This window comes from Trachypithecus francoisi, unplaced genomic scaffold (genome assembly GCF_009764315.1).
Source record: "Trachypithecus francoisi isolate TF-2019V2 unplaced genomic scaffold, Tfra_2.0 Contig01461, whole genome shotgun sequence".
Classification (NCBI taxonomy): Eukaryota; Metazoa; Chordata; class Mammalia; order Primates; family Cercopithecidae; genus Trachypithecus; species Trachypithecus francoisi.
The window spans coordinates 19,351,315-19,375,988 of record NW_022681433.1 but is presented as its reverse complement, the minus strand read 5'-3'; the positions used below and the strand labels follow the sequence as shown (position 1 = coordinate 19,375,988).

Below are 24,674 nucleotides of genomic sequence, written 5' to 3'. Positions count from 1 at the left end.
CTATTGTCAAAGTAAATGGTTCCTGGTATTTTGTTCCCTGTTTGTGCGAAATATGCCTTCAAGCCCAGCTGATAAAACACAGAATCACTAAACAGTTATAAATTAGCTTGGTTCTCATAGTATATGTCCAAAAATTTGTGCTTAGAAAGTGAGGTAAATAAAAATAGTCAAGTAGAAAGTGTGGAGAACAGAACCTTTTGAATAAAAGGTTTAAATTCTATTTTTTTGATCCTTAGCTATATGGAATAATGTTGAAAGAAGTTGTTACGGATAAATGCATTCTCCACAGTAAGGAATTTATCCTTCATTAGAATCAAAGCTTTTAGATAAGCTGTATTCTAAAATGCATTACATAAATCTGTCTTCTTAAACATATAATTAAATTTTCACTGAAGGCATATGGTTATGATTATAAACATATATCACAGGGTATATAGACTGATACTGCTATTATACTACGTGATTATAGACTATTGAGTGTTGCTACATTAGGGATCTAAAAATAGCACTCATTTCCTTCCCAATTTATGAACTGAGAAGTACATACAGTCAAAAAGATGAAGATCAAAATCTACTACTATTATACTTTAATAATAAAGATAGTGGTCTGGGTGTGGTGGCTCATGCCTGTAATCCCAGCACTTTGGGAGGCCGGGGCGGGCGGATCACGAGCTCAGCAGATTAAGACCATCCTGGCTAACACGGTGAAAGCCCACCTCTACTAAAAATACAAAAAATTACCTGGGCGTGGTGGCACACACCTGTTTTCCCAGCTACTCAGGAGGCTGAGGCAGGAGATTCACTTGAACCCGGGAGGTGGAGGTTGAAATGAGCTGAGATTGAGCCACTGCACTCCAGCCTGGGCAATGAAGTGAGACTCCATCTCAAAAAAATAAATAAAATAAATAAATAAATAAATAAAGATAGCTGGTTTGCAGCAAAATGGACTTCCTACTAACTTCACAGCTGAATAAAGTAGTACAAAAGGTGACATAAACTCAACTAAATCAATGAGGACCTAAACCTAGTATATAATAAGCCCTTTATATTCTATTAATCCTAAAAAAGAAATCTGTAATTCCAGCATGAAAATATACAGGAAAATCTTTTCCTAATATTTCCAATAAACACAAACCTAGACACACATCAAAATTCAATATTAAGATGTTAAGTTTGATTTCCAATGAACTGTTTCCCAGGAAATACCCATTACGATGATTTCATATGTACATTTTGCTTTATTAAAAGTATGGCACCTTATATAACAGCAGAAATAATTACATGGTTTCGCATCCAGAAGCAATACAGGATGGAGGTGCAAACATTCCTTATTACCAATAAAAGTAAAAAAGGTTTTAACATGTTCCGTAAGCCCTTAATTGCATAAAATATATTTAGCATCATTTACAGCCGGTACACTTATATAAACTAATTATCATTACCTTTCCTTTACATTCTGCGACAGAACTATGTTACAGAAGTATGGTGAGACAAATGTGAATTAAATGTCAGTTCTGACCACGGGGAAATATAAGCTGATCATTATAAGCTACTAGATAACACAATGATTTTAACAATTGTTAATGTTTTTAAAGTTAAAAAAAACTCCACTAAGTGCCATATTGAAAGAAAATCATCTTTTTTTTGAACTGCAGCACCTTTAGACAACAAAAGATTGCATCCTGTTCAACCACACTATATAAATTATAACATTTGTGGAAAATATATACACACAAACATAAAGCAAGTGTTCTACGAGTTAATAAATGTTGTCTTGGCAAGCAGTTTCCAGAAACAATACTAACATCTCATCTGGTGGTAAGAACTGCCACCATTTTGAGTTTTCCATTGCTATCTTCATGAAACAGGAAGCCTGTAAACAAAAGATGTTAAAAAAATTTAAATAAAGATGTCAAGTGCACTCAGTGCACTTTAAAAAGTACTACCTTCACACTCTTAGTCAAGTAACAGGATTAAAATACTGTACCATTTCTTAAATGCACTGAGTACGACATAAAATTGCAACAAATTCATAATCAGAACCAGCTGATAAGAAAATAATGCATCCAAGAGGATCCACTTAAAAAAATGACAAACTACAAAGACTTAATTCCCCTTATGTTTAAACCAATGATATGTCCAGTGTTTCATTAGCTCCTTCAGAAATACCACGTTAAAAACATAAAATTAACTTCATCGTAACCAGAGACATACACAGACTCTTATCTAACAAACTGCTAAGCTTTGGTTATAGAAAGTGCAGTTCAATAATGTACCATCCCAATCATTCAAATCCATCCACCTGTTTTGCAGCTCACCACCATCTTCAAAATACTTTTCTTCTAGATTCAGTTAAGGTTTTCCGTTGGTATTCATGCACATAACAACTCCAGAATTCTCCCAGAAAAATCTGCAATGTGCTTCACAATTCCTAGCTAACTGGCAATGAAGCTTAATGAAGTACAGCAATTTATATTTGTGCTACAACACATTCAAGATCCACCTCTTTTTTTTTTTTCCTTAAATACCTTCACACTTTTTGTTGTATAAAATTTTCAAGTTTTATTATGATACAGGCAGTACATTCCATCACCCTCATAGCAACCTCAGAAGTGAACCTGTCATTTGGGATCTGAGGAAAGGGAAGCAAATCAGGATATCTTGTTTTTAAACTGTCTACACCATAAGCTTCCAATGTGTGAACATCATTTGTCAGTCCTTCAAGTTGCTGACTATATTCCTCTATTTTCTGAGCAAGTGCAGTTGGTTTTACATCTTTATCAGACTTTCCCCTCACAGCATAGTCAGCTGCAACCAAAGCTAACTTGGTAGAAAGGTAACATTTAAAGCACACCCACTCGTTGGCATTTTTATGAAGGTCATTCCTGGCAGCTGAGAAGTTTGCTCTGGCTTGTCTTAGCCATCTGCGTGCTTCCACTGGATTGCCAACCGACTTGAAAGTGGGAGGAACAAAGAACCTTTGAGAGTAAGTCTGTCCAGCTGAAGGGGGGCATTTTTCTTTGTTCTGTTGCTGTCTTTCAGATTTATGGCTCGTTGCTTCTTGATTCCATGAAGTATAGAATCTCTGAAATGAGTACTTGTCTGACTGAAATCGGGATGCTGAGGTTGAAAACGTTCGTCTGGAAGCCCTGTCTGCATTCTGATCTAGAAAAGCCTGTTTTTCTAATCTGTTGATTTCATTCTGCAAGTGTTTAAAAACTTCATTGGCAATGTCATGGTTCTCTGGATTTTTGTCAGGATGCCATTTCAAATACAACCGCCTAATAATCTTTTTTCGTTCCGATTCTGGAAGCTTCCATGCTTGCTCCACCACAGATGTCACTTCTTTTAAGATTTCTGGTAAAGAATTAACCTTAAGCTTTTTGGGGGACTGCTGTTTTGAAGAAGCCTTGTGGCTCTCTCTACCAGAGAAAAGAGGAGGAATGCTTCTCAGGCCAGGGGCAAGGAACTCAGTAGGGCTTGTTGGCGTAGAAGGAGCACTGTCTCTGCTTTGAGAGCTTTCATCAGGTCTTGAAAACTTATACAGATCAAGAGAGCTAACTATTTTATATTCGCTATAACCAATGTCTATCTGATATATCTTTCCTAGAAAGCTAGAATTGTCAGCATCTTCTCTTTCAACTTCTTGTACAATAATTGCATACGTGTATGTTGGCTGGTATGATCCATAGATATCACCACCTTCAGCATCAACAAGGTACCCAACATACTCTCCCGGGTAAAAAACATTCATTGGATCCATAAGCAGAGTGTAATGAATTTCGGCAGGAATTGGTGTGCCAGGCATTGGAAGTTCCAGTTTTGATGGCTCTGAAGAGTCATATTTCACTCCCAAACTGTCAAGTTTCTCACCGATCCTGTAAATGTCATTGCATCCTAGCATAGCAATTAAATATGAAGTGTCGGAAATCAAATTGTCAGTTGCTGATTTAAGAGTCATTGCCAATGCTAAGAGGAAATTAATGTCTTTACTGTCTGAATGTTGAATGTACAGCAGGATGACTGCATTACCAAATCTCTTCAAAAAAGCAAACGTTTCACTTCTGCTGTGGGGAATAGGATTAAAACCTTTAACTCTTAACGTTGTTTGAAGCTTTTCAAAACAGGACACTTTCAGTCCTTCTCTTAGGGCTTTGCAAAGTCTTATGGCTTTTTCTTCATTGGCCAGAAAAGCATTATCATTTTCATGCTTCATAATTCTAATTAGTCCTGTAATGAACTGTTCAGAAGACAAGAGTAACTGCAATCTTCCTTGAAGAGAACACAACGCTCCAAACTGACAAACTTTGGGAGTCTCTTCATCTAACTGTTCTTCAAGTATACTGCTCAATAATCGAGGTCTAAGTTTCTGAGGAAAAAGCATTATCAACTTAGTATGAAATCCATGGTCTTTCCCTAAGTAGCACTGGCTGAGATCAACCAACATTTGCACACCAATATTCCCCTGGATTCTACTTTTATAATGCGGGGCATCATCAAACACTAAGATGCTTGACTTTACCAATCTACCATCCTGGCTCGGGAGGTAAAGTGCAAGGTCTCGTACATTCTCGAGATCATTCCTCACCTTGACTGAATCATTCTGTAGACTCTTGAACAGACCAGAAACTACTCTCTTAACTGTACGCATTTCATTGGGATCTAATTGTTTGCCCTCAGAATTTTTAAATATACGGCTTAACACTTCAACGTACTGCTTAGTTGAAATAATATCTTCAGTACCTAAGTGTTTGAACAACTGGTGAAATGTGCCAAGTTCTAAAGGTAGCTTGTACAAGTAAGGTTTAAAATCAGATTCATATTCTAGGTTTATGACTACCTCCTCAGGCTTCAGAAGCTTCCAACCATCTTCTACCATCACAAAAGCAACCCCTCGCAACTGAAAACGAAATTCCCTTTTTTCTGCACTGAGGAATTCATATATGCTCCTTAAGACTTTTGCTCTAGTTTTTACCATTTCTTCATCCAAAGTTGTTATGTTGCATATGTTTCTGCAGTTATTGATTACCTTATCAAGAGGAGGATCCAGGTTAACATTAAGCATACTTAAAACTTGTTCAAGCTGTTCTTGTGGACCAAGTTCACTACCTTCTTGTTCTTTAATGCTTAAGGGTGTAGCTTTCTCTGGAAGAATAGGGCAGGATGTCCATAACAGCTGGAGTACATCACATTGCTTGAATTTTGGATTGACCTGTGCTCCATTGAACTTTATAAGAGGAAGTGTTCCATTTACCTCTTGATACTGAGGATGAAATCTAATGAATTCTGCGGGAGCCCGCTCAGGACATAAGAATGGTATTAAAGATAGCTCTTTCAGAAAATTTCCAGATAGCAAATCCATTCGTTCTTGGAATATATGATGCAGAAGGATATCAACTGTATTTTGCAATGTTTCTTTGGACCAGTTTTCTGTATTAGCCCTCACACTGATTTCCTTAGCAAATTGTAACAACTGCTGCTGAGAAAGTATGTATTTTAGTCCAATATTTCTTAAGAATTCCACCCAGGATGTCATAAACGTAACATGATTTTTGGGTTTTATAAGTTGTTCCAATTTCTTAAAGAAATCATTAGGAATAAACAATTTTTCAGGAAGCATAACTTCAAAAACTCTCACAGTTCTATCATAGAAATGCTTTGCTTGCTTTAGTCTACTGTTAGCATCATGGATTATCAATAAACTTTCCAGTTTTTCAAAAAGTTGTTCCTTAATCTCTGATAATTCCTCAGCACTTGATAATCTATTCTTAAGGTAGATTAAGTGCTCTAATCTTGCATCATAAGAGAGATTTTCAATTTTTGGTAAGAGGTGCTTCAAATATACCTCAAGATCATCTACAGGTACACAACCGATCACCTCATACAGTTCTTTTAAGTGTATTTTTTCTTCAAGAAACGCAGATGATGATGATTGTGTCCATTTTTCCACTTCAGCTGGAGGGATACTTTTTGTAAGTACATAGCATGTTCCAAATTTTGCAATACTCACATAGCGGCCACTGATGGATTTATAGCACGGAAGTGACTTTAAAATTTTTATATCATCTTGGGACATCAAGTGATTCAAATTGCAGTTGAAATACATCAAAAGTGCTTCAAAATCATTTTCTACTAATTTTTCTGTTCTAAATGTTGAAGTTTGGACCATATAATGTAGAGCCTTCAAGATGCTTGTGGGGCTCTCTATATTTGCCGTGTGACATGACAACAGAGGAACAAATGCACTGTCTTTGGAACAGATTTTGTTCAAAGCAAGCTGAATACAGCCAGCTTTCATTAGAGCATGAAAAACTTTATCACTCTGGGCATTTGGAAAAACTGCAATGTGCATAAGGCTGAGAGGAAGAAGAACATCTCCTTCAGGAACCACAAGCTGGTTGGCTGAAACAGTAAACTTTGTTCCTGGAAGCAATGCCCAGTCTTTTAGAGTATCAACAACAATGTCAAATGTTGGTTTTGTTTCTTCCTGATCTTCTTTCAGGCTTACAGATTCACTGATAAAATGCCATGCATTCTTAAGCCAAGACTCACTTGCAAAATTGTCCTTCCACTTCGTGCAACTTTTGGTCTTATATTCTCGAGGCAACACAGAGGATAACAAATCAGCAAAGCTGGAAATGTCAAACACTTTTGCAACTTTACAGTTCAATAAAATATTACTATATTTCAAATACAATGTATTCATAAACAAGTCTTTGCGGGATGGAATCAATTCATGGTATGTTGTTAGAAACTTGGGTCGTTTTGCATCAAAAGTTTGCAAAACACTGTCCAGTGTAATGAGAAGGGGCAGTCCCTCAACTTCAATCTCATTCTCTTCTGTATCTTTAAAACAATAATCAACTAAAAGTTTTAAACTATGAAAAAGTTTTAGATTAGTCTGCTGCAGACGACAAGGCAGCTTCCCAATATGGCAATTAGTGTCAGGAGAGGAAAATGTCATTAAAAAAGATCTGATATCAGCAGGGGTCACATAACTAACAGGAATATCTGCATCTATAAGACAGTGGTAAAGATTAGCAGTTTCATCACAGTTATAAACCAAGTTGAAACCAATTTCTAAAAGGAGATGTTTCAGCCTATAGACATTCTCTGCTACTGTTTTGCGTGTGGTGATATTATAATCTGCATTTTTAAGGTGTTGTAATTCATCCTGTAGTAAATTGTCAAAAAATGGTCTAGTTTTATTTGAAGTAGACATATTGATCCAAGTAATTATAACTGCAGAGTGCAAGTCAGAGCCATCAATATTTGGAGCCCGCACAACAGGTAAAAGACGTTTCATGTCTTCGTGAATGCAACTGTAAAGTGCTTTCACTAGACAATATAAATCTGGCTGTAGATCAAGACGGTTAACTGGGAAAAATGATAAAAACTTCTTTAAAGTGTCCTTTACAACATGAATAGGGGTGTTCTGTAACACTGATAATGTTGGATCAGAACCAGGGAAATACCGTTTTTTTAACTGTATTAGCAATTCAACATATGCAGGAGCTATTAATGCTGTCATTAAACTGTTATTCCAGTCACTTCGAACACCAACTCCATTATCATCACGCCACAGGTTCCTTCTGGCTGAATCCAGTGCAAAGTGGCCATTCACATGAAATGGCAGCCCAGTCTCCAAAGAGAGAGGCAAAAAGCAGAAAGCCCTATGGGGTTTTTTATAGTTGTGAGTAATGCAGGCAGCTACTCCACCACGTGGGAAAAGAGTAATATCTTGGTTCTTGTGAGCTGATATTACACTCTTAGATACTTTCTCCATACTTGAAAAGCCTGATCTATTACAAACTAGCCACGTAGTAAGATTTCCTTCAGAGTCCTCAGTATCCATAGTATAGGTTATCTGTTGAACTGGTATGTCTTTGAGCTGCCTCTTTTTAGTAACACTATCAATTACAGATGCATGAAATTGTTTCCTTTTCAATCTGTCTCCATCTGTGATTTTGCCCTTTACTGAATACAGCACATTTAGAGCTCCAGTACTTTTATCTATTTCACAAATAGAGATTTTTTCCATGTGATTAAGAAACATTAGAAGTTCTGCCCCATCTGAGCGCAGTTTGTCCAGAAGATTCTGGACCATTCTGTCTGATGCTGGAACGGATGAAATTTCCGAAACTTTTGCCATTTCTGCATTACGAAGAGGAAATCTGAACATTGTGCAATTATCCAGTTTAAAGTGGGTTCCCAGATAAAGATCCAGAACATCTGAGAACTGTGTCCTAAAATCTGCATCCAAATCTCTAAACATGCGTCCAGGACTAATGGATGTGGCCCCTGGTGCGTATCTGGCATGAGGATCAAAAATACACAGGATGTCATTGCCAGAAATAAAAGATGGGCAGTCTGTGATATGATACACAGAATTGAATCCTATTCCGTATTGTCCAGTTTTATAAGGATTTCCTTCTTTCGTGCCTTTTCCAAGATTCTGAATTCCTCTAACATCATCTTCTGTAAATGGCTGGTTGTTGTACACACAAAGTGCTGGCCCTTGCAGTGGGGCCCACTTATCATCAAATATTCTATCAATTGGATGCTGTCTAGGATCAAACACAAAACAGATTTCTGTCGCCTTTGCATCATCAGCATTTTGAAGAAGCTCTTTCAACATTTCCTTTTCAGAAGGATATGCATTAAGGATGCTCTTAATTCTGCTGGTCAATTTTTCTTTCTGTCCAAATTCTGTGCCAAGTGTTGTAAAACAGACATTGGATGCATATCTTTCTAAGGCTTTGTGTCGCTTTGGGACTGCTCCTAGTTTTACTGCTACTTCCCTGGGTATGTCAGCGTGACAATATTTTACAGTGGTATCCTTTACTTTTATCCAAGGGCAATCATTGTAGCATAACGATTTAGCAGGGAGAAGCATAAGATTAGTATCCGGCAATAATATCTTGCCATAATTTTTCTCACAAAATTCTTGTTTCTTTTCTCTAATGAGACTCCATATTCCTTCACTGATTATTCGCCGGCAAAGCTGAAAATTCTCTTCTGTTATTTGCTTTGTTCCTCTTTCTTGATCAATAGATTCCAAAACAAGAGCAAAATCTTCAACAGTGAATGACTGCCTCACACCCACACTTTCAAAAAGTTCACGGAAATTATTTTTATATTTATTAGGCAACTGATAAAGGTATGGTGCTGCCTCAAAATTTAAATGAAAAGAAACCTTTTCTGAGTCAACATATGCATTCTCAACCAGAATGAAGCTAAAGGGCTTTAACTTATCAATAATTGATATCTTCGTGATGTCATTTTGCATCAAGGCTTCATGAAGGTATTTGTAGCAAGCATTGGTGATATTCTCCTGGTACAGTGTAATTCCATCATCAACTGATTTTGCAACTTCTTTCAATTGGTTTATAACCAGATCAACTGTTGGCTTCTTGAGTAATCCCAAAAACTCTTTAACAGCCAATGACACTGAACCACAACCTCTAAAGGAATGAGAATTTTCATTTAGAATTGGTTGCAAAAGACAAATTATATCTTGATGTTCAGCTGTATAAAGGTCAGTTGCTGCAAACATGGTTTCAGGTTTAAAACTGTTACCTTTCCAGTCCAAAGAAAAACCTGCTGGTTTTGTCAAAAATGGAAGGAAGGGGATTGTTTGATATTTTGCAGCAAAATCCTTTGCTCTAGGATCCCTTATTTTTAGTTTCTCATCAATAAGACTCAATAAGATACTACTTCTTAGGCATGCAGCAACATGATCACTTTTATTAATTTCAGCTACTGACTCTGCACGTTCTAGCATGTCATCCCATAAAATATCATCTTTTGCCATACCTAACTGAACTAGTTTAATCAAAATAATAGGATTGAGATAATCCTGAGTAGAACCATAAGGGAATCTTCCATCTTTAAAGTCAAATAACTTTGCAACTCGTCCTTCAGGGTGGATCAATCTTGATGGCAAAACCAAAGGATGCCCCTCCAAGGAACAAGGAATACATGGAGTAACACGAAGAATTCCCGAGAACTCATCCACTTTTTCATTTAGAACAAAAATCATTAAAGGATCTCTAAGTTCTGCTTCAATTTCTTGAATATTTGGAAAAAACACTTCAGAAAAAAACTGTTTCTCTGAAAATGTGTTTTCAAGTAGTATCTGTTTGCAGCCAGCTTCTTCAAATCCTAATTTTACTGAAGAAGGAAGTTCAACAGCACAAAGGTTTTTGGACCCAGTCTTCTTGAGGTATTTCAAAAATATCTTGAAGGCTGCTGAACCGACATCTCTTCTTTTAAGTATACAGTCATCTAGAAATCTTACATTCTTCATGGAAACCCAAGTAGATCCATCAGAGAAGACTTTGGTCAATTCTTTCCCTTTTCCATGAGCTATATCTTCATAAAATCCTTGGCAAATTACAGAAAAATCATCATGAACTAAATCAGGATCGGGCCACACTGCATAGTAAGTATAATCCACTAGCTCCCCACTAGTGGCCAGGTCCCGTAAGACACTCAGTGCCTGTAAGTAAGCTTTCACAATAACATGTCTCATGAACGTGGTATTCCATCGTCCTTTTGTATCTGTTTTCCAGATTTCTTTCCTATTTGATGTAACAGCAAAGCACCCATTGATGTGAACTGGCAAGCCTGTTTTTATTCGTAAAGGTAAATAGCAAAACACCTCTCCAATGTGTGGTTTCACAGTCCACTTCTGGTCCTGGATTTCTGACAGCAGAACTCCTACTGCCCCACATGGAACCAGTCCTAGTCTTCTTCCACTCTCACTCAGGGAAAACTTCAGAGCCTCTCCCGTGTCCATGCAAGTACACAGAAGCCACGTGGTACACTCTACTGTTTTTTGTGACAACTCATCTGATGGCTTTTTTGATTGGCCAGACTTAGCCATTTCAAAGAGAGCAGCTGGGTCATCATCTGGACCTCTAAAAAGTGGCGACTGTAAATCAGCAATCCTTCTGAAGACATGGTGAAATTCTTCCACTGTGATCTGAAGAATGCAAGATGACTTTGGTTCATCACTGGGAAGCTTTTTATTACTGCTGCTGCAAGTCTTCATGAGCTTAGCAGCCTCTTTTAAAACACTTACGACAGGTGTGTTCAATGCTTTGGAAGAGCAGGATTTTTTTTTAATTATTACTGTATCTTGTGCTAAGCGGGGGTTGGTTTCCTCAATTTTCAAGTACTTCAAATACATTGACTTTACACTCTGAGTGAAAATGATAAGCCTGTGTCCACAGAGACTAAATTCATCCACAAGAGAATAAATATCTGCTGTATTATAGCAAGTACTACTAACTTCACTCACTTTTGCTTCCTGTTGAGTTCTAAAGGACAGTCGGAAAAGAGTTCCATTATAGCTATAAGGTGCTTCTACAGTCAAAGGTAACTGACAGCCAAATACATCTATAAATGGTTTGAACTGATTAGGAAATTTTCTAAGTCTTTTCTGTTGTTTACTCCAATTAATTTTGATCCCAGGATTGGATTTGTCTTTAATGTGTTTACTGATATGGTTTATGTTTGGATCGAACATTATCATGAATTCCCGACTCATAATGATGGGAATGTCAGTGATATGGTACACAGAATTAAATCCAAGACCAAATTTTCCAACTTTGTCAACTTCTGCCCTTTTTAAAGATTCTCCTAACCTAGTTATGTTCACAAAATCTGAATCTGAGAATTGAGAATTGTTGAATGACCACAAAGCAGGTCCATGACAAGCTGCCATCCCTGGGTCTAGGAGATTCTCTCTTATGTCCATATTTCTTCTCATATCAATCAAGAAACTGCATTCTGTTGCATTTGCATCATCAGCATTTTGAAGTAGTTCTTTAAAAATATCTGACACTGAAGGGTATTCTTCCAGAATATTTTTAATTCTTACAGTAAGTGGTTCTCTTTGTCCTGACTGCTCAAATCCCATGTTTTCAGGATTTATCAGTCTTGTACTAAGGCATGGAACTTTGAGCCATTCTGCAGTTTTCATGGGTATGTCCTCATGCACCAAAATGATTGGTTCCACAGAATCTTCAAGTAAGTCATTAAGGTCATCAACTTTAATGTCACAGTAACAGCATTCGTGAATTGGCTTCATGATGAGTTTAGAAGGATTTTTGCTATGATGTATAGGAACTGGTGTGTTGGGGCTTGCTGGAATCTGATTGCTATATAGCCATCTGATAATATTCAACATAAGGTGAAGATTTTGTTTGCTTTCTTGTTCACTGAGATCTTGGTCACTTTTGAGATATATCTTCTGAATAACCATGGAAATATGATCTGATGTCAACTCCTCTATTGAACCACAGACCTTAAATAGCTGGTGGAATTTCGCCATGGTTTTAGGTACATTATGCAAATAAGGCTGAAGGTCAAGATCATGGATTGGTTTAATCACAGCTTGGGCAAGTGGACAAAACTTCTTGCCAGTCCAAACCCAGGGAAATTTTAAGGCTCTAAAAGAATCTTTCCCTTCATTTAGATGATCATGCATGAAGCCATAAATTTCAAGCAAAATATGCTGGAATTGATAGTAGTCTTCATCACTAAAGGTTTTTGAAGTATACCAATCAACAACAATTTTAAAGTGTTTTAAGACAGCACTAATGCTAGGTTTTGTGAAGATCCCTAATGCTTTTTCCAGGTTTACATGGATACTTTCAACAAGAGGAAGTGAGGAGCCAATGAGAATTGCATGGCCTACATCACACATATCTGGTGGTGCACAGAGATTACAGAGATCTCCTTTCCAGACTAAAGAGCCTGGATAATTTGGAGGCCTTTCCTTGCAGGCTGGAACCCATTTTATTTTCTTCAATGTCATCTTTCCTTCAGGTGATTGTAACAGTGTGTGATTCTTATTTAAAACCAGTAAGAGGGTTTTGGCTTTCTTCAGAAGAACATCCTGATCTGGACAAGCACTGCCCTGTAAGGCTTCAATTTTTTTTGCCACTTGCACAACATCTTTCTCTTTGAGACTGGCTTCGTTTTTTAAACCAATCTGTCTTAAGGAGTGAAGAATATCTGGTGAGGTAAAAACTGTGGGTGGGAAATAGGTTCCTTCTTCATTACAAAAGAGATCCTTTAGTACTTCTATATCCGGGTCAAAGAGTTCGCCAGCTGATACCACCTGTTCCTGTGGTATCTGGATGAATTTTAATGGTGTTAACCACTCAAGCACATTTGGATTCTCATTTTTAAGAGAAGACAGATTCTCAAGGACCCATAACATAAGCTGTGTTACCTCTTCATGTGAATAAAATGCATTTTCAATATCTTTTAAAACAAGCTTTAAGCAGCTAGTGGTCTTTAACTGTTCTATTTTCAACATGTTTGCAAGACGAATAGTAGCTTCATCACTACTGTCTATTACTGAAATAGAAAGTCGCAGATCTGCTGGGAGCTTGGCAGTATGGTGTAAGACTTTACAACCTTTCAATTTTGTATAAGCGGAAATTCCCTGACCAGAAGAATGGTTAATGCGCTTGAATATTGCCAATTCTTGAATAATTCTTTTCTCTTTCTCACTGCTATCAGTTAAACTAGCCAAGAACTTCCTCAGGGCATCTTTGTGTGTTGGAAGTAGCGAAGTTATTTGATTACACAATTTCTGCAATGGCATCTTCTCCATTATCTGCAAAACAGCACTTGGTAATGGTGAATGAATATATTTTTTAATAAGCGGATGTTGTATACATGCATCTAATTTTTTAAGGACAAATCCTCCAAGTTTTTGTACAATGTCTCCTAAAAATTCTGGAAGCTGTGCTTCAGATTCATCATCTAAAATGACTAATGATGGAATCCTGAGTCTAATGAGTTCCACACATGCCTGACCTTCCTCTAGTATAGTTCTGGGGATAAGTGGCATCTCATCAAATAAAGTCAAATCCTCTGAAAAATGTATATAAAGATTTTTCCAAACCATCTTAAGCCATGAAACAGATGGGTGATTTCTGTTTTCATCAAATGGATACCATTGAACGATCAATTCTCTGCCAGGCCAGAATGTATTCATTACTTCCTTGATAAGACGTGCAAATCGTTCTGGATTTAGAAGCTGCAGCTGAGTACATGGTCTTCCTGTAAATCATACACAGAAATGTCATAAATACATATAATTCTACTACAGTAGCTTTCTATTCTCACAAATAAGACAGTAGTGGAAAGTTTGTTTTGTTGTTTTTTTTTTTTTTTAAGACAGAGTCTCGCTCTATCACTCAGGCTGGAGTGCAGTGGCTCAATCTCCGCTTACTGCAAGCTCCACCTCCCAGGTTCACACCATTCTCCTGCCTCAGCTTCCCAAGTAGCTGGGACTACAGGGGCCTGCCACCACACTTGGCTAATTTTTTTTGTATTTTTAGTAGAGACAGGGTGTCACCGTGTTAGCCAGGATGGTCTCAATCTCCTGACTTCATGACCCACCTGCCTTGGCCTCCCAAAGTGCTGGGATTACAGGCATGAGCCACCGTGCATGGCCAGTACTGGAAAGTTTTCTAAGAGCTGGAAGTACATGTAAAAATTCGGCAAAACTGGGCTAAAATAATTTTTAAATAATAATAGTGATAGAAAATCTATATATAAATCCATATTTACAATAACCTGTGAGAGAAATAATTCTGCCTGGAAAATGCCTATTTTAAATAAATATACAAAATACATTTAAATATGTTTTTTAAAGTATCCTATAATGTTCTGCAAATAAAATCAATATGGAAAACAATGTTTAGCACTTATTTGCCCACAAATAAAAACACCAAAGAAAAATGCAAATAAAATTTATGTAAGAATCTTTTGTACTTAAAGGTAAAAACTGATACGCGACCCCAATAAAGGCTGACTATGCCTTATCTGAATGCTTGTGACCAGAAGTGTTTCGGATTTCGGATTTTTTTTGGACTTTGGAATATTTACATTGTACTTACCAGCTGAGCATTCCAAATCCAAAAATCTGAAATCCAAAATGCTCCAATGAGCATTTCTTTTGAGTGTCATGTAGATACTTGTTGCAGATTTGGGGTTTCAGATTTTTGGGTCTGGGACACCCAACCTGTATGAAGGATGTTTTGTGTTAACTTCAAGTTTCCAGGAGCCACACAGCTGTATGACCTACAGAGAAGGGCATGAAGTCAGCACACAGAGGCTGGAGTCTCAGTTGCAGGTGACCAGCGCTTTCTGCAGCTGAGGCAGCAATGAGACTTACATGGTTTCCTTTCAACAACTAAACAGATGTCTAATTTCAGTGCCATTTCATTTTTCTGGGACTTGAATTCTCTCATTTGGAAAAATAATGGGGATGAGATTCTAGATCTAAAGACTGCTCTATATTTATGCCCAAATGCAGAACATATTTACAACTTTTCCAAAGTACCCTGTATCTAGCTACTTATTATTAAAGTACGCTGTTCAGAGCCCTGAGGTTTTTGCAGAAATACTTTGCAGGCAACAAAGGGAACACGTGGGGCCATGCCGTGAAGGCAGCAGAGCGGCTCCGCTTTTGGATGTCTGATAAACTAGAACACTAGGAAGATGTTGGGTTGAGGGGGGCAGTTTTTACTGGTTTTAACCACTGGCCTTAGAAATGAACATTTTCTTTCTGAGTGAATTTAGTATTTCAGAGTATAACATTTATAATATCAGTAAGAACAAAATGAAAAAAAAAAACACCATACATCTATAGGTATATTTTTCCCAGATAAATAAACATCTCAAATTCGATCTGGTATAGATACTAACATTCAATATTCTCCCTACGTACATATGACTTCTAGACTCTTAAAAGAGTGGCAAGGCACAGTGGCTCACATCTGTAATCCCACCACTTTGGGATGCCAAGGCAGGTGGATCACGAGGTCAGCAGTTCAAGACCAGCCTGGCCAAGATGATGAAACCCATCTCTACTAAAAATACAAAAATTAGCCGGGCATGGTGGCGGGCTCCTGTAGTGCCCAGCTACTCAGGAGGCTGAGGCAGAGAACTGCTTGAACTCAGGAGGCGGAGGTTGCAGTGAGCCGAGATTACGCCACTGCACTCCAGCCTGGGCGACAGAGTGAGGGCCCGTCTCAAAAAAAAAAAAAACAAAAAAAAGCAAGTTTGGAAAATATTATAAGAGGAATCCCGCCTCAGGCTCTGGAAACTTTTACATACTGTTACTTTTTTGTCCAAGAAAGCATACCCTTATTTCAGAGGCTTACGTATAAAAAAGATGACTTTATCTTCTACCAAGAAATTGCCTTGCATGTAACAACAAGATATTTAAAAATTACTGCCATAGAAATTTAAGCAAGGGCACACTTTTGCAACTTTAGGAAGGTGTCAATACCCAAATCCAGAATATTTTTCAGTTTTTACATTGTGTGATTTACAATAATTCAAGCACTAATATTTATGAAATTACAAAATCTTGTCAGCAGCTTGACTAGTATAGCCTGTTTGATCTGTAAGTCCTATTAAAATATGATTTTCCAACATTTTCCTTTTAAAAATGCTCACTGAATCAGATTTAACTATAATGGAATATCCAAATCATAAGGCAAGGATATAATACTAGAGATACAAAAAAAAGAGTTAGAAATTAAAATTCAAAACACTCAGAAAATAAAAAATTAAATATGCACCACTTTGTGCTCTATGTTAATAATTGCCACGACATGCATTCCATAGATAATCTTACCCAATATCCTTTCATGAAATTTGGCAATTTATAAAACATATACCTACCTTCAGGAAAATGATCTCATTTAATGTATAAATTAAATGCCAACAAAACACACACACGCACACCACATATAGCATGCAACTAACACATCGGTCATGCTCAACTGAAAAAAACATGAAAGAAAATAAAGGAGAGAGAAAATGTAATAAGACACCAGTATATGTACATTAAGTCAGTTCAATCTGAAGTCCTGAATTCTATCCATTGTATTTAAGACATTCAGCTTTTTAGTTATAAATGTTAACACAGAAACAAGTCTCCATGTCCTGGGTTAGAAAGTCATAGAAATTGTAAAGCACCTCTAACAGGATCTGCAAAATTATTTTTGTAGCAGTTTAATAAATGAAATGGTTTTTGTAACCTTAAAAATTATCAGCACTGTCTACAGAGGTTAGCTACAGTACTGAAATTGATCCAAGAGGCAGAAAAGTTTCAACAATGACCAAATTTAACTTAGAAGGAACTCTTCCAAGAGTAGCTTTTGCTTCACTATTATCAGTTCAATCCCCAGTGGTTCAAAATAATAACATCAACATAATGAATCAGTACTCAAAGACTGCACTGCTTTTTATTGTTTATGTTTATGTTCAGTGCTAACCTTGAGATGAATTTCAGCACAGACGGAAATACTATATATAGTCTACTTAAAAATTTACTTAACCAAGAAATCTCAGTCCTGAATGCTTTAATTAACTGAGAGTTTACTACATTCAACCAAACTCCTTCAGTCTCCAGCTGGCTACAATAAGAATCCATCCAAAGCTCTAAGCACAGTGACAGTTTTTGATACTTTTCTCCTGTACAGAAAGTGGCAATGACAGCCTGGGTAGCTGATGAGTTCTAACAATGCCCCACTGAGCAGAGAGATGCAAATCTCTTTGTAACTGTCCAGTCAAGGTTCAATTAAATGGTGTACTGTAGATCAGTCAATCTTCAAAGAAATGAAGGGAGAATAGAAAAAAAGAAATGAAACAACCAAACTAAAAAAGGAAGGAAAGAAAGGGCAGCCTTCCTGCCAGCTCAGACTCCCTCCACCTCCAGCCTAGCAGTGGCACTGCAGACCCCAGGGCCCAGCAGAAAAGTCCAGCAAGGCAGGGTGGTTCAACATTAGCCCCAGTGACCACATTTCTTCCTCAAAAATCACCACTGACACTCTGTCACCGACTTCTTAGCTTTCGTCTTAAGAGAATCGCCGATGTAACCAGACAGTGCCAGGGCAAATGTTAATTACGCAGTCCACTTATATCAAGGTTTTGTTTTCCTCTTTGATTTGATGCCACCTTAAAACATGTAAGATACATTGACAAAGCTTTAAGAAAAATACAGTAATAAGAACTGTGAACAATAAACCATTTTTAATATAAGCTAGGAACTCAAAAATATTTATACGAATTATCACTATAATAATGACTTGGTTTCTAAACTATTTTTAGTGTATCACCTGCCTCAAATAATAATATTTATCATAAAATGATTTCTGTAAGCAAATCTTATATCCTATAAATTTCCAAATGAAACATGAAGTTGGGGAAAATAATACCACTAGTTGAGTCAAAAAATTTTTATTTATTAAAAAAAAAAGGCAGTCAGTAAAATGACATGAGGCAGTCAACAAAATGACACACGAGGCACTGTAAGAACAATCGGCCAACTGTCCCCAGTGAGACCTAGGCTGGCCACCTTCCCTTCCTCAGCACACGCAGGACAGGGGGTCCCTGCTGTCACCAACCACAGCACACTGAGCCAGACTCCAAAACAGAAAGGCTGTGGTCTCCTGACTTCACAGTCACAGGTCCCAGAATCTACGTCCCTCTCTGTTTTTTGTTTGTTTTTGTTTTTTGGTTTTTGAGACAGTGTCTCGCTCTGTCGCCCAGGCTGGAGTGCAGTGGCGTGATCTCAGTTCACTGCAACCTCTGCCACCCCGGTTCAAGCAATTTTCTGCCTCAGCCTCCCAAGTAGCTGGGATTAACGGCGCCTGCCACCATGCCTGCCTAATTTTTTGTATTTTTAGTAGAGATGAGGTTTTACCATCTTGGCCAAGCTGGTCTTGAACTCCTGACCTCGTGACCCACCCGTCTCTGCCTCCCAAAATGCTGGGATCACAGGAATGAGCCACCGAGCCTGGCCCCCTCTATGCTTTTTAGTCGGAATATTTGTGTGCATCATATAATAGAGATGCATTCACTATCACATCTCCCATTAAATACCACAGCTTAATATACAGACTCCCACACCGTTCTTTGATTAGAGACTAAATGTTCTATGAAGTGAATGTTTCCAAGTCATTTGAATATGGTTTTACTGTGGTATTTGTAATAAAAATCTGTATTAGTACGGTTTCCTCTCTCCTTTAATATTATAGTTATTACCACCAGAAAAAAAAAAAATTGTTGACATAACTTCTAGCTACTTACGTAAATGCAAAAACAGAACTCAAAGAACCAAATGAACAAAAACATCAGGCTTCAAATGAACACGACATTCAGTTATCCTACCTGAATATCCCCAGAGAAGTTGTTGTGCTAGAATACAATTAAATCCATTCTTAGAAGAAGTCAGAATTGTCACAATTTTCACATAATGGCTACAGAAATTATTCTGTATCTTAAGATAATGCTGTCTGTAGAATCTCTACACATCCTTATGTAAAAGAAAAGCCACAAACAAAACTCCAAACATAGCAGAATACACATCTAAGATTTAAAGCTATATTTCAGTGCAAACTAAATCAAAGTACGTAAGAGTCAGGAGTGTGGGTTCAGAAAGAAAGCAAAGAAAGAATTATGGACTTCATATGCACAAATTACATTATACCTGCATAACATCATTTGATAAGCTACCAGTGAGCTTTTTGCACAGGCTATCATGTCCAGAGATTCTAGACTAAAAAACCTGATTTAAAAATTTTTAATTTTTAAAAAGTTTCGGAATATCTATACAAAGTGTACAGTTCCAACTTTATAATAAGGAAAAAGAGATTTTATCATCTATTTCCACTGCTTGCCCATGGTAACCAACAATTACAAACTTCTAAGAATTGTTTCATGAACATCTATCCCTCCTCTGCTTGAATGAAGCAAGAAACTTTTAATCAAGTGGACTGCTACAGCTCTGTGAGACTTCTGTGTATTTGGGTCCCTTAGGCTAACTAAACTAGTAGCTAAGATAGAGAGCAAAGGTGTAACCAAAGAAACTGAACTCTTCTCATCTTAACAGCATTCTAATCACCTTTGCAACAGGCACCTTGTTAGTTAGGCAATACTGATTAAGTGCTAGAGATATAGAAATGGACAACTAGACATAGTCCCAGACCTGGCCCTACAGTCTAATGGAGCAGGCAAGTATCAGATAAATTATTACAAACACTTAAACAGGTACTGGTGTGTGAGTGCCATGGAGACCAGAGCATGGAAGCACACATGGGTGGCACAAAAGATGAGCAGAGCTAGTGAGAGGGAGGAGTTGGCAAGGAAGTCACATGTATCACAGCTGAGGGAGGGACAGAACATGCTGTCCTCCAAACAGAAAAAAGCATGGAACGAAGGGAAGGAGATGAAAAATAGCAAACATCAACAGAACCTTCCATGTACTAGGCATCTTCATGACACCCAGAAAATGGAGCCAGCTAATGAGGTGCCTCATAGGAAAAGTTCTGGATTTTGGTCTCATCTAATAAATAAGTATGAAAATTTTAAAAATTATAAATAAGACCCTGGCACCAACTATTAGGCATCTGTACCACTAAACTGTTCTTGTTTCTTTTTCCTTCATCCAAAACCCATTTACCCGCTCTTCTAACTATTCTCCAGTTTCTGACATCCGTCCATTTACTTAAGCAACTTCACACAGAACTAAGTCAGACCTGGAAATTAAAACAACAAACATCGTAGCTTCAACTCTGCAACTCAAGCAAGTCATTTAAATCCCTCCATTTCTTTGAGCTTCAATGTCTCCATCTCTCAAATGGAGACACAGGCTCTGTTATCTCATGGTTGTCAAGAATAAACAAGACTACAGAAGACACTGATTTGAAAAGGAACTATTAACTCACGGACACAAGAGCGAGATTTGCCTTTTAGCCTCTGCGCCGCATCTCCTCCATGCGGTCCCCACCCAGCCCAGCAGCTGAAGCATCAACTTGTCCAGTCAAACTTGGCAAGCAGGCTCTCGGCCAGACCTTGGAAATATAAAAATAAAGATTGCCCCTGCTCTCAAGGATGTTGCAGTCTAGCACAGTAAAAACATGATTCTAATAAAACAAAGAGGATCAAATGGACTGTGTACTGGGTTCCATGAGCAAAAGAGAGGCATCCACCTCAGACTGCAGGCAGGGGTGAGGCACAGGGCAAGATGTCAAAGAAAGCTTCCTGGAGGTGACACATGAGCTCAGTACTGAACGATGAATAAACATTAGCTGGGCAAAGTAGAGGATGGAAAGAAAGTATTCTAAGCAAAAGGAACAGCATGTACAAAGCTGCAGCGATGAGAAAACTTCCATGCAGGGAAAAAAGTACTGAGAACCTACACTGAAGTAGGCACTGCGCTAGATGGTGGTGACAAATCTGACAGGTCTCTCTGCTTTCACGAAATTTAGGGAGGATTCACGTTCATCAACCTACAAGTGCTTGTCTAATCAGAACAGAAGAGGGCGCCTGCATGCACCAAGGCCAGTGAGACAGCACTCCACAATCATGGAAGTTCACAAGCATGGAAAGTCCCCTAGTTCATGCTAGCAGCGCTAGATTTCTCCTGATAGATTCGGTGTCCACTGGAAAACCTGCAGGAGGGTGACATAATCAGATGAAGCCCAAGCGCTGTAGGCAGGGACATCAACTGCAAGAATCCAGTAACAATGAGAAATTAGAGGACCTGTCATAGGCAGTGGAGTAAGACCACGGGACTGGCACAGAATATTTAGTCAGCAGATCCTGGAGATTGTGGGGAACAAAGAAGAAAATTTAAGGATTCCTTCCTGGGCAATCTTGTGAACAGTACTGTTATTTTCAATGGGATCACTCAAAATGAGAAACAGATTTGGGGAGAGGATGAAGACTAAAGTTTCACAATGTTGATTTTGAAATACTTACGGGATTCCAAGTGCAAAATGCTAACAATAGCTACTATTTGTCAGTATTAAGTGCCGGATATTGTCTTAAACGATATGTATTATGTATTCATCATTCGATCTTCAGCAGAATGCCTGCTGTGAGTACAATATTGCAACAAAGCTTTCAATAACCTGATCTGCTGCAGTAACACAAACTTGGATACAACTCAACTGGCAAGTTGTGATTGCTCCCATCCTCCACTCAATCCTTATTTCATTATCCTTGCAGTGAAGCAATCCTGAATTTTATGTAATCAAATCCTGGGGACCTTCAGATATACCCTTAGAAGGATATTACTGTGTTACCACGTTACTGATGAGGAAGCAGGGGCTCAGAGAGGATAGAAAATTTGTTCAAAGTCACACAATAGAGGAGCGAAGTTTAAGCCCAGATTTGTGTAACTACAAAATCCAGGTTTTGAATTTCTGCTACACTACCTCTCTGAAGATGAGGGTGGTGACCGAAGATATGGTGGTCACTAATGCTTTCATGGGAGTGGATGAATGTATTCAAAGAAAGGAACAAAGTAAAAGAGCTGATGAAGAAGCCCCCACACTAACCCATATTTAGGGAGTAAAGTGAGGAACAGAGGTTCACAAATAATTCTGAGAAGCAAGCAAAATCAGTGGATGCCAAGAAGGTATGGTATCATCACAGCTGAGGGCTTCAAAGAGGAATCCCAAGCTTCTGGGAGATCAGGTAAAAGAAACAGAAGAGTCCACTGAGCTGAGTAACAGAAAAATCATTAACTAGTGACGACAGCCAGACTAGTTTCGTGGAATGAGAGTGGAAGCAAAAGTCTGTTTGGAGTGATAATAAATACAGACGAAGTGCAGACAATAAGACAACTCTTTCTGGAAGCTGGACTATGATAGAATACAAGAAAGAAAATCAAGATCGAGGTCTGTTTTGTTTTTCCTGAAATGGAATATAGTGAAATATGTTTCACTGCTAATGAAAGGGGCCGCAGAAGTAAACACTAAAAATACAAGCAGTAGCTCAATATTTAGCTAAGGATTTTAAATGTAATACAAGGAAAAGGTACAATTATTAAATAATGTGACAGATTTTGTTTGAGCTACAGAATTAAAGTTTCCATTGCAGAACAAACATATGTTTCCATTTTATGCAGGAGTACTTCCCAGACTGGCCAATCAGTGTTTACCGATCACTCATAAACAGAAGTCCATAGTGCTCTGTGTCAGCAAAGCAATGGAGTAATCATTATGTACAGCAAAAAATATCCAATGTTGTTACATGTCTGTGATGTTCCCTACCATTTATGAAGGGGGCTCCATCAACATAAGACTCTGCCTTTCTTCTCCTGTACTCACTAATTCCCCCAACAGGCCCCATACCAGAAAGCAAGATGACTTATATGCTTGATAAGTTGAGAAAAAGCATCTGCACAGGCTCAGCAGAACTCACAGGCACAGATGTTTAGTAGGGGCAGGACCTCTGGAAGGAAGTCTGTAGCTTTCCAGGGCTACCTGTGACTAGACTGGTGAGCTAATCCATTTCATTCTGGGAGTCAACAGAAGTCCAATGCCTGTCACAGCTATAATCTCCAATAGCACAACAATCAGTGACAGAGGTGGCTTCTGACATGCATCTGCTGAATTCCTCTGCTATGTCTTCACTATGTCTTCACTGACTCAGAACTCAGGAAAGGAAAGCAAGGTGTCACTTACTGGCTCCCCCTAAGTCCCTGTATCATCATGCTCTCAAAACAGTAAAACCATGAATGGCAATAAAGTTGTATCAAAAACAAATTTTTGTCTGGAACACAGAGGTAAAAATGATTGGGAAGATACCCATGTGACTGGTTTAAAAAAGTTTAAAGGCTAGTGATACGGTGTGGCTGTGTCCCCACCCAAATCTCATCTTGACTTGTAACTCCCATAATTCCCATGTGTTGCGGGAAGGACCCAGTGGGAGATAACTGAACCATGGGGGTGGTGTTCTCACGGTAGTGCATACTGTTCTCGTGGTAGTGACTAAGTCTCAAGAGAGCTGATGGTTTTATAAGGGGAAACTCCTTTCTCTTGGCTTTCATTCTCTTTTTGCCTGTCACCATGTAAGATGTGCCTTTAGCCTTCTGCCATGATTCTGAGGCCTCCCCAGCCACGTGGAACTGTGGGTCCATTAAACTTCTTTTTATTTATAAATTACCTAGTCTCAAGTATGTCTTTATCAGCAGCATGAAAACAGACTAATACAGCTAGTTATCAGGGTTATTAAATAATCATGAAAATAGGAACCTAACTCTTAAATCTAGATAAAGAAAAGTGATCATCAAGACAATTTCTGGGAGTGACCCACACATGATGTGTGATGAACAAAACACCAGATGAACACCTGGTGTAACAATGCCAAGAAAATTAACCAAGACCAGAAACGAAACACAGTGCTTCATTATGACACCAAAATAACAAATGTGAATCCATAATAGAGAAAAAGAAGAAAATAAAAGTGGAAAAATGCAACTCCGAAAGATGTCAAGTTTTCTACATTAATTTATACATTTATCTCATCCCTAAAAATATAACAGGTTTGCCCCATTCACCCAGGGCTAGAGAAGCAAATTGTAGCCACACTCTGTGCCACAAGATATTTGGAAAATGCTGAGCGAAAGCAGAATGCTCTGCTGACCTTCCACCCTTCTCACCTGATGTGGCCCTGAATTAACTTTTGGCCATTTCCAAATCCACATCCACCTCAGAAAGGATCTGCCACCAACAAAAATATTTTCTTTAAAATAAAGTAATAAACCACACAGTAAAATACTATAACAATGAGAAAGAATTGTTAACAGTTCCATGCAACGATCTGGATGAATCTCACCA

The 24,674-nt window shown here is 38.1% G+C and overlaps 1 protein-coding gene across 4 annotated transcripts in view; it reads right to left on the bottom strand.

Annotated features, from left to right (window-relative positions):
• Nucleotides 1-1,215: 1,215 nt before the first annotated feature.
• The window catches only part of SACS (sacsin molecular chaperone), a 128,538-nt gene continuing 105,079 nt past the window's right edge, over nt 1,216-24,674 (bottom strand). For 3 of the 4 annotated variants that reach the window (XM_033237188.1, XM_033237178.1, XM_033237197.1), the window contains 2 exons: nt 19,216-19,242; nt 1,216-14,085 (listed from right to left, as the gene is read on the bottom strand). In XM_033237188.1, the coding sequence (XP_033093079.1) occupies nt 2,531-14,085; nt 19,216-19,242 (11,582 nt within the window). In that variant the 3' untranslated portion in view covers nt 1,216-2,530. The remainder of the gene's footprint in view (nt 14,086-19,215; nt 19,243-24,674) is intronic. The other variant, XM_033237208.1, reaches the window with a different exon arrangement.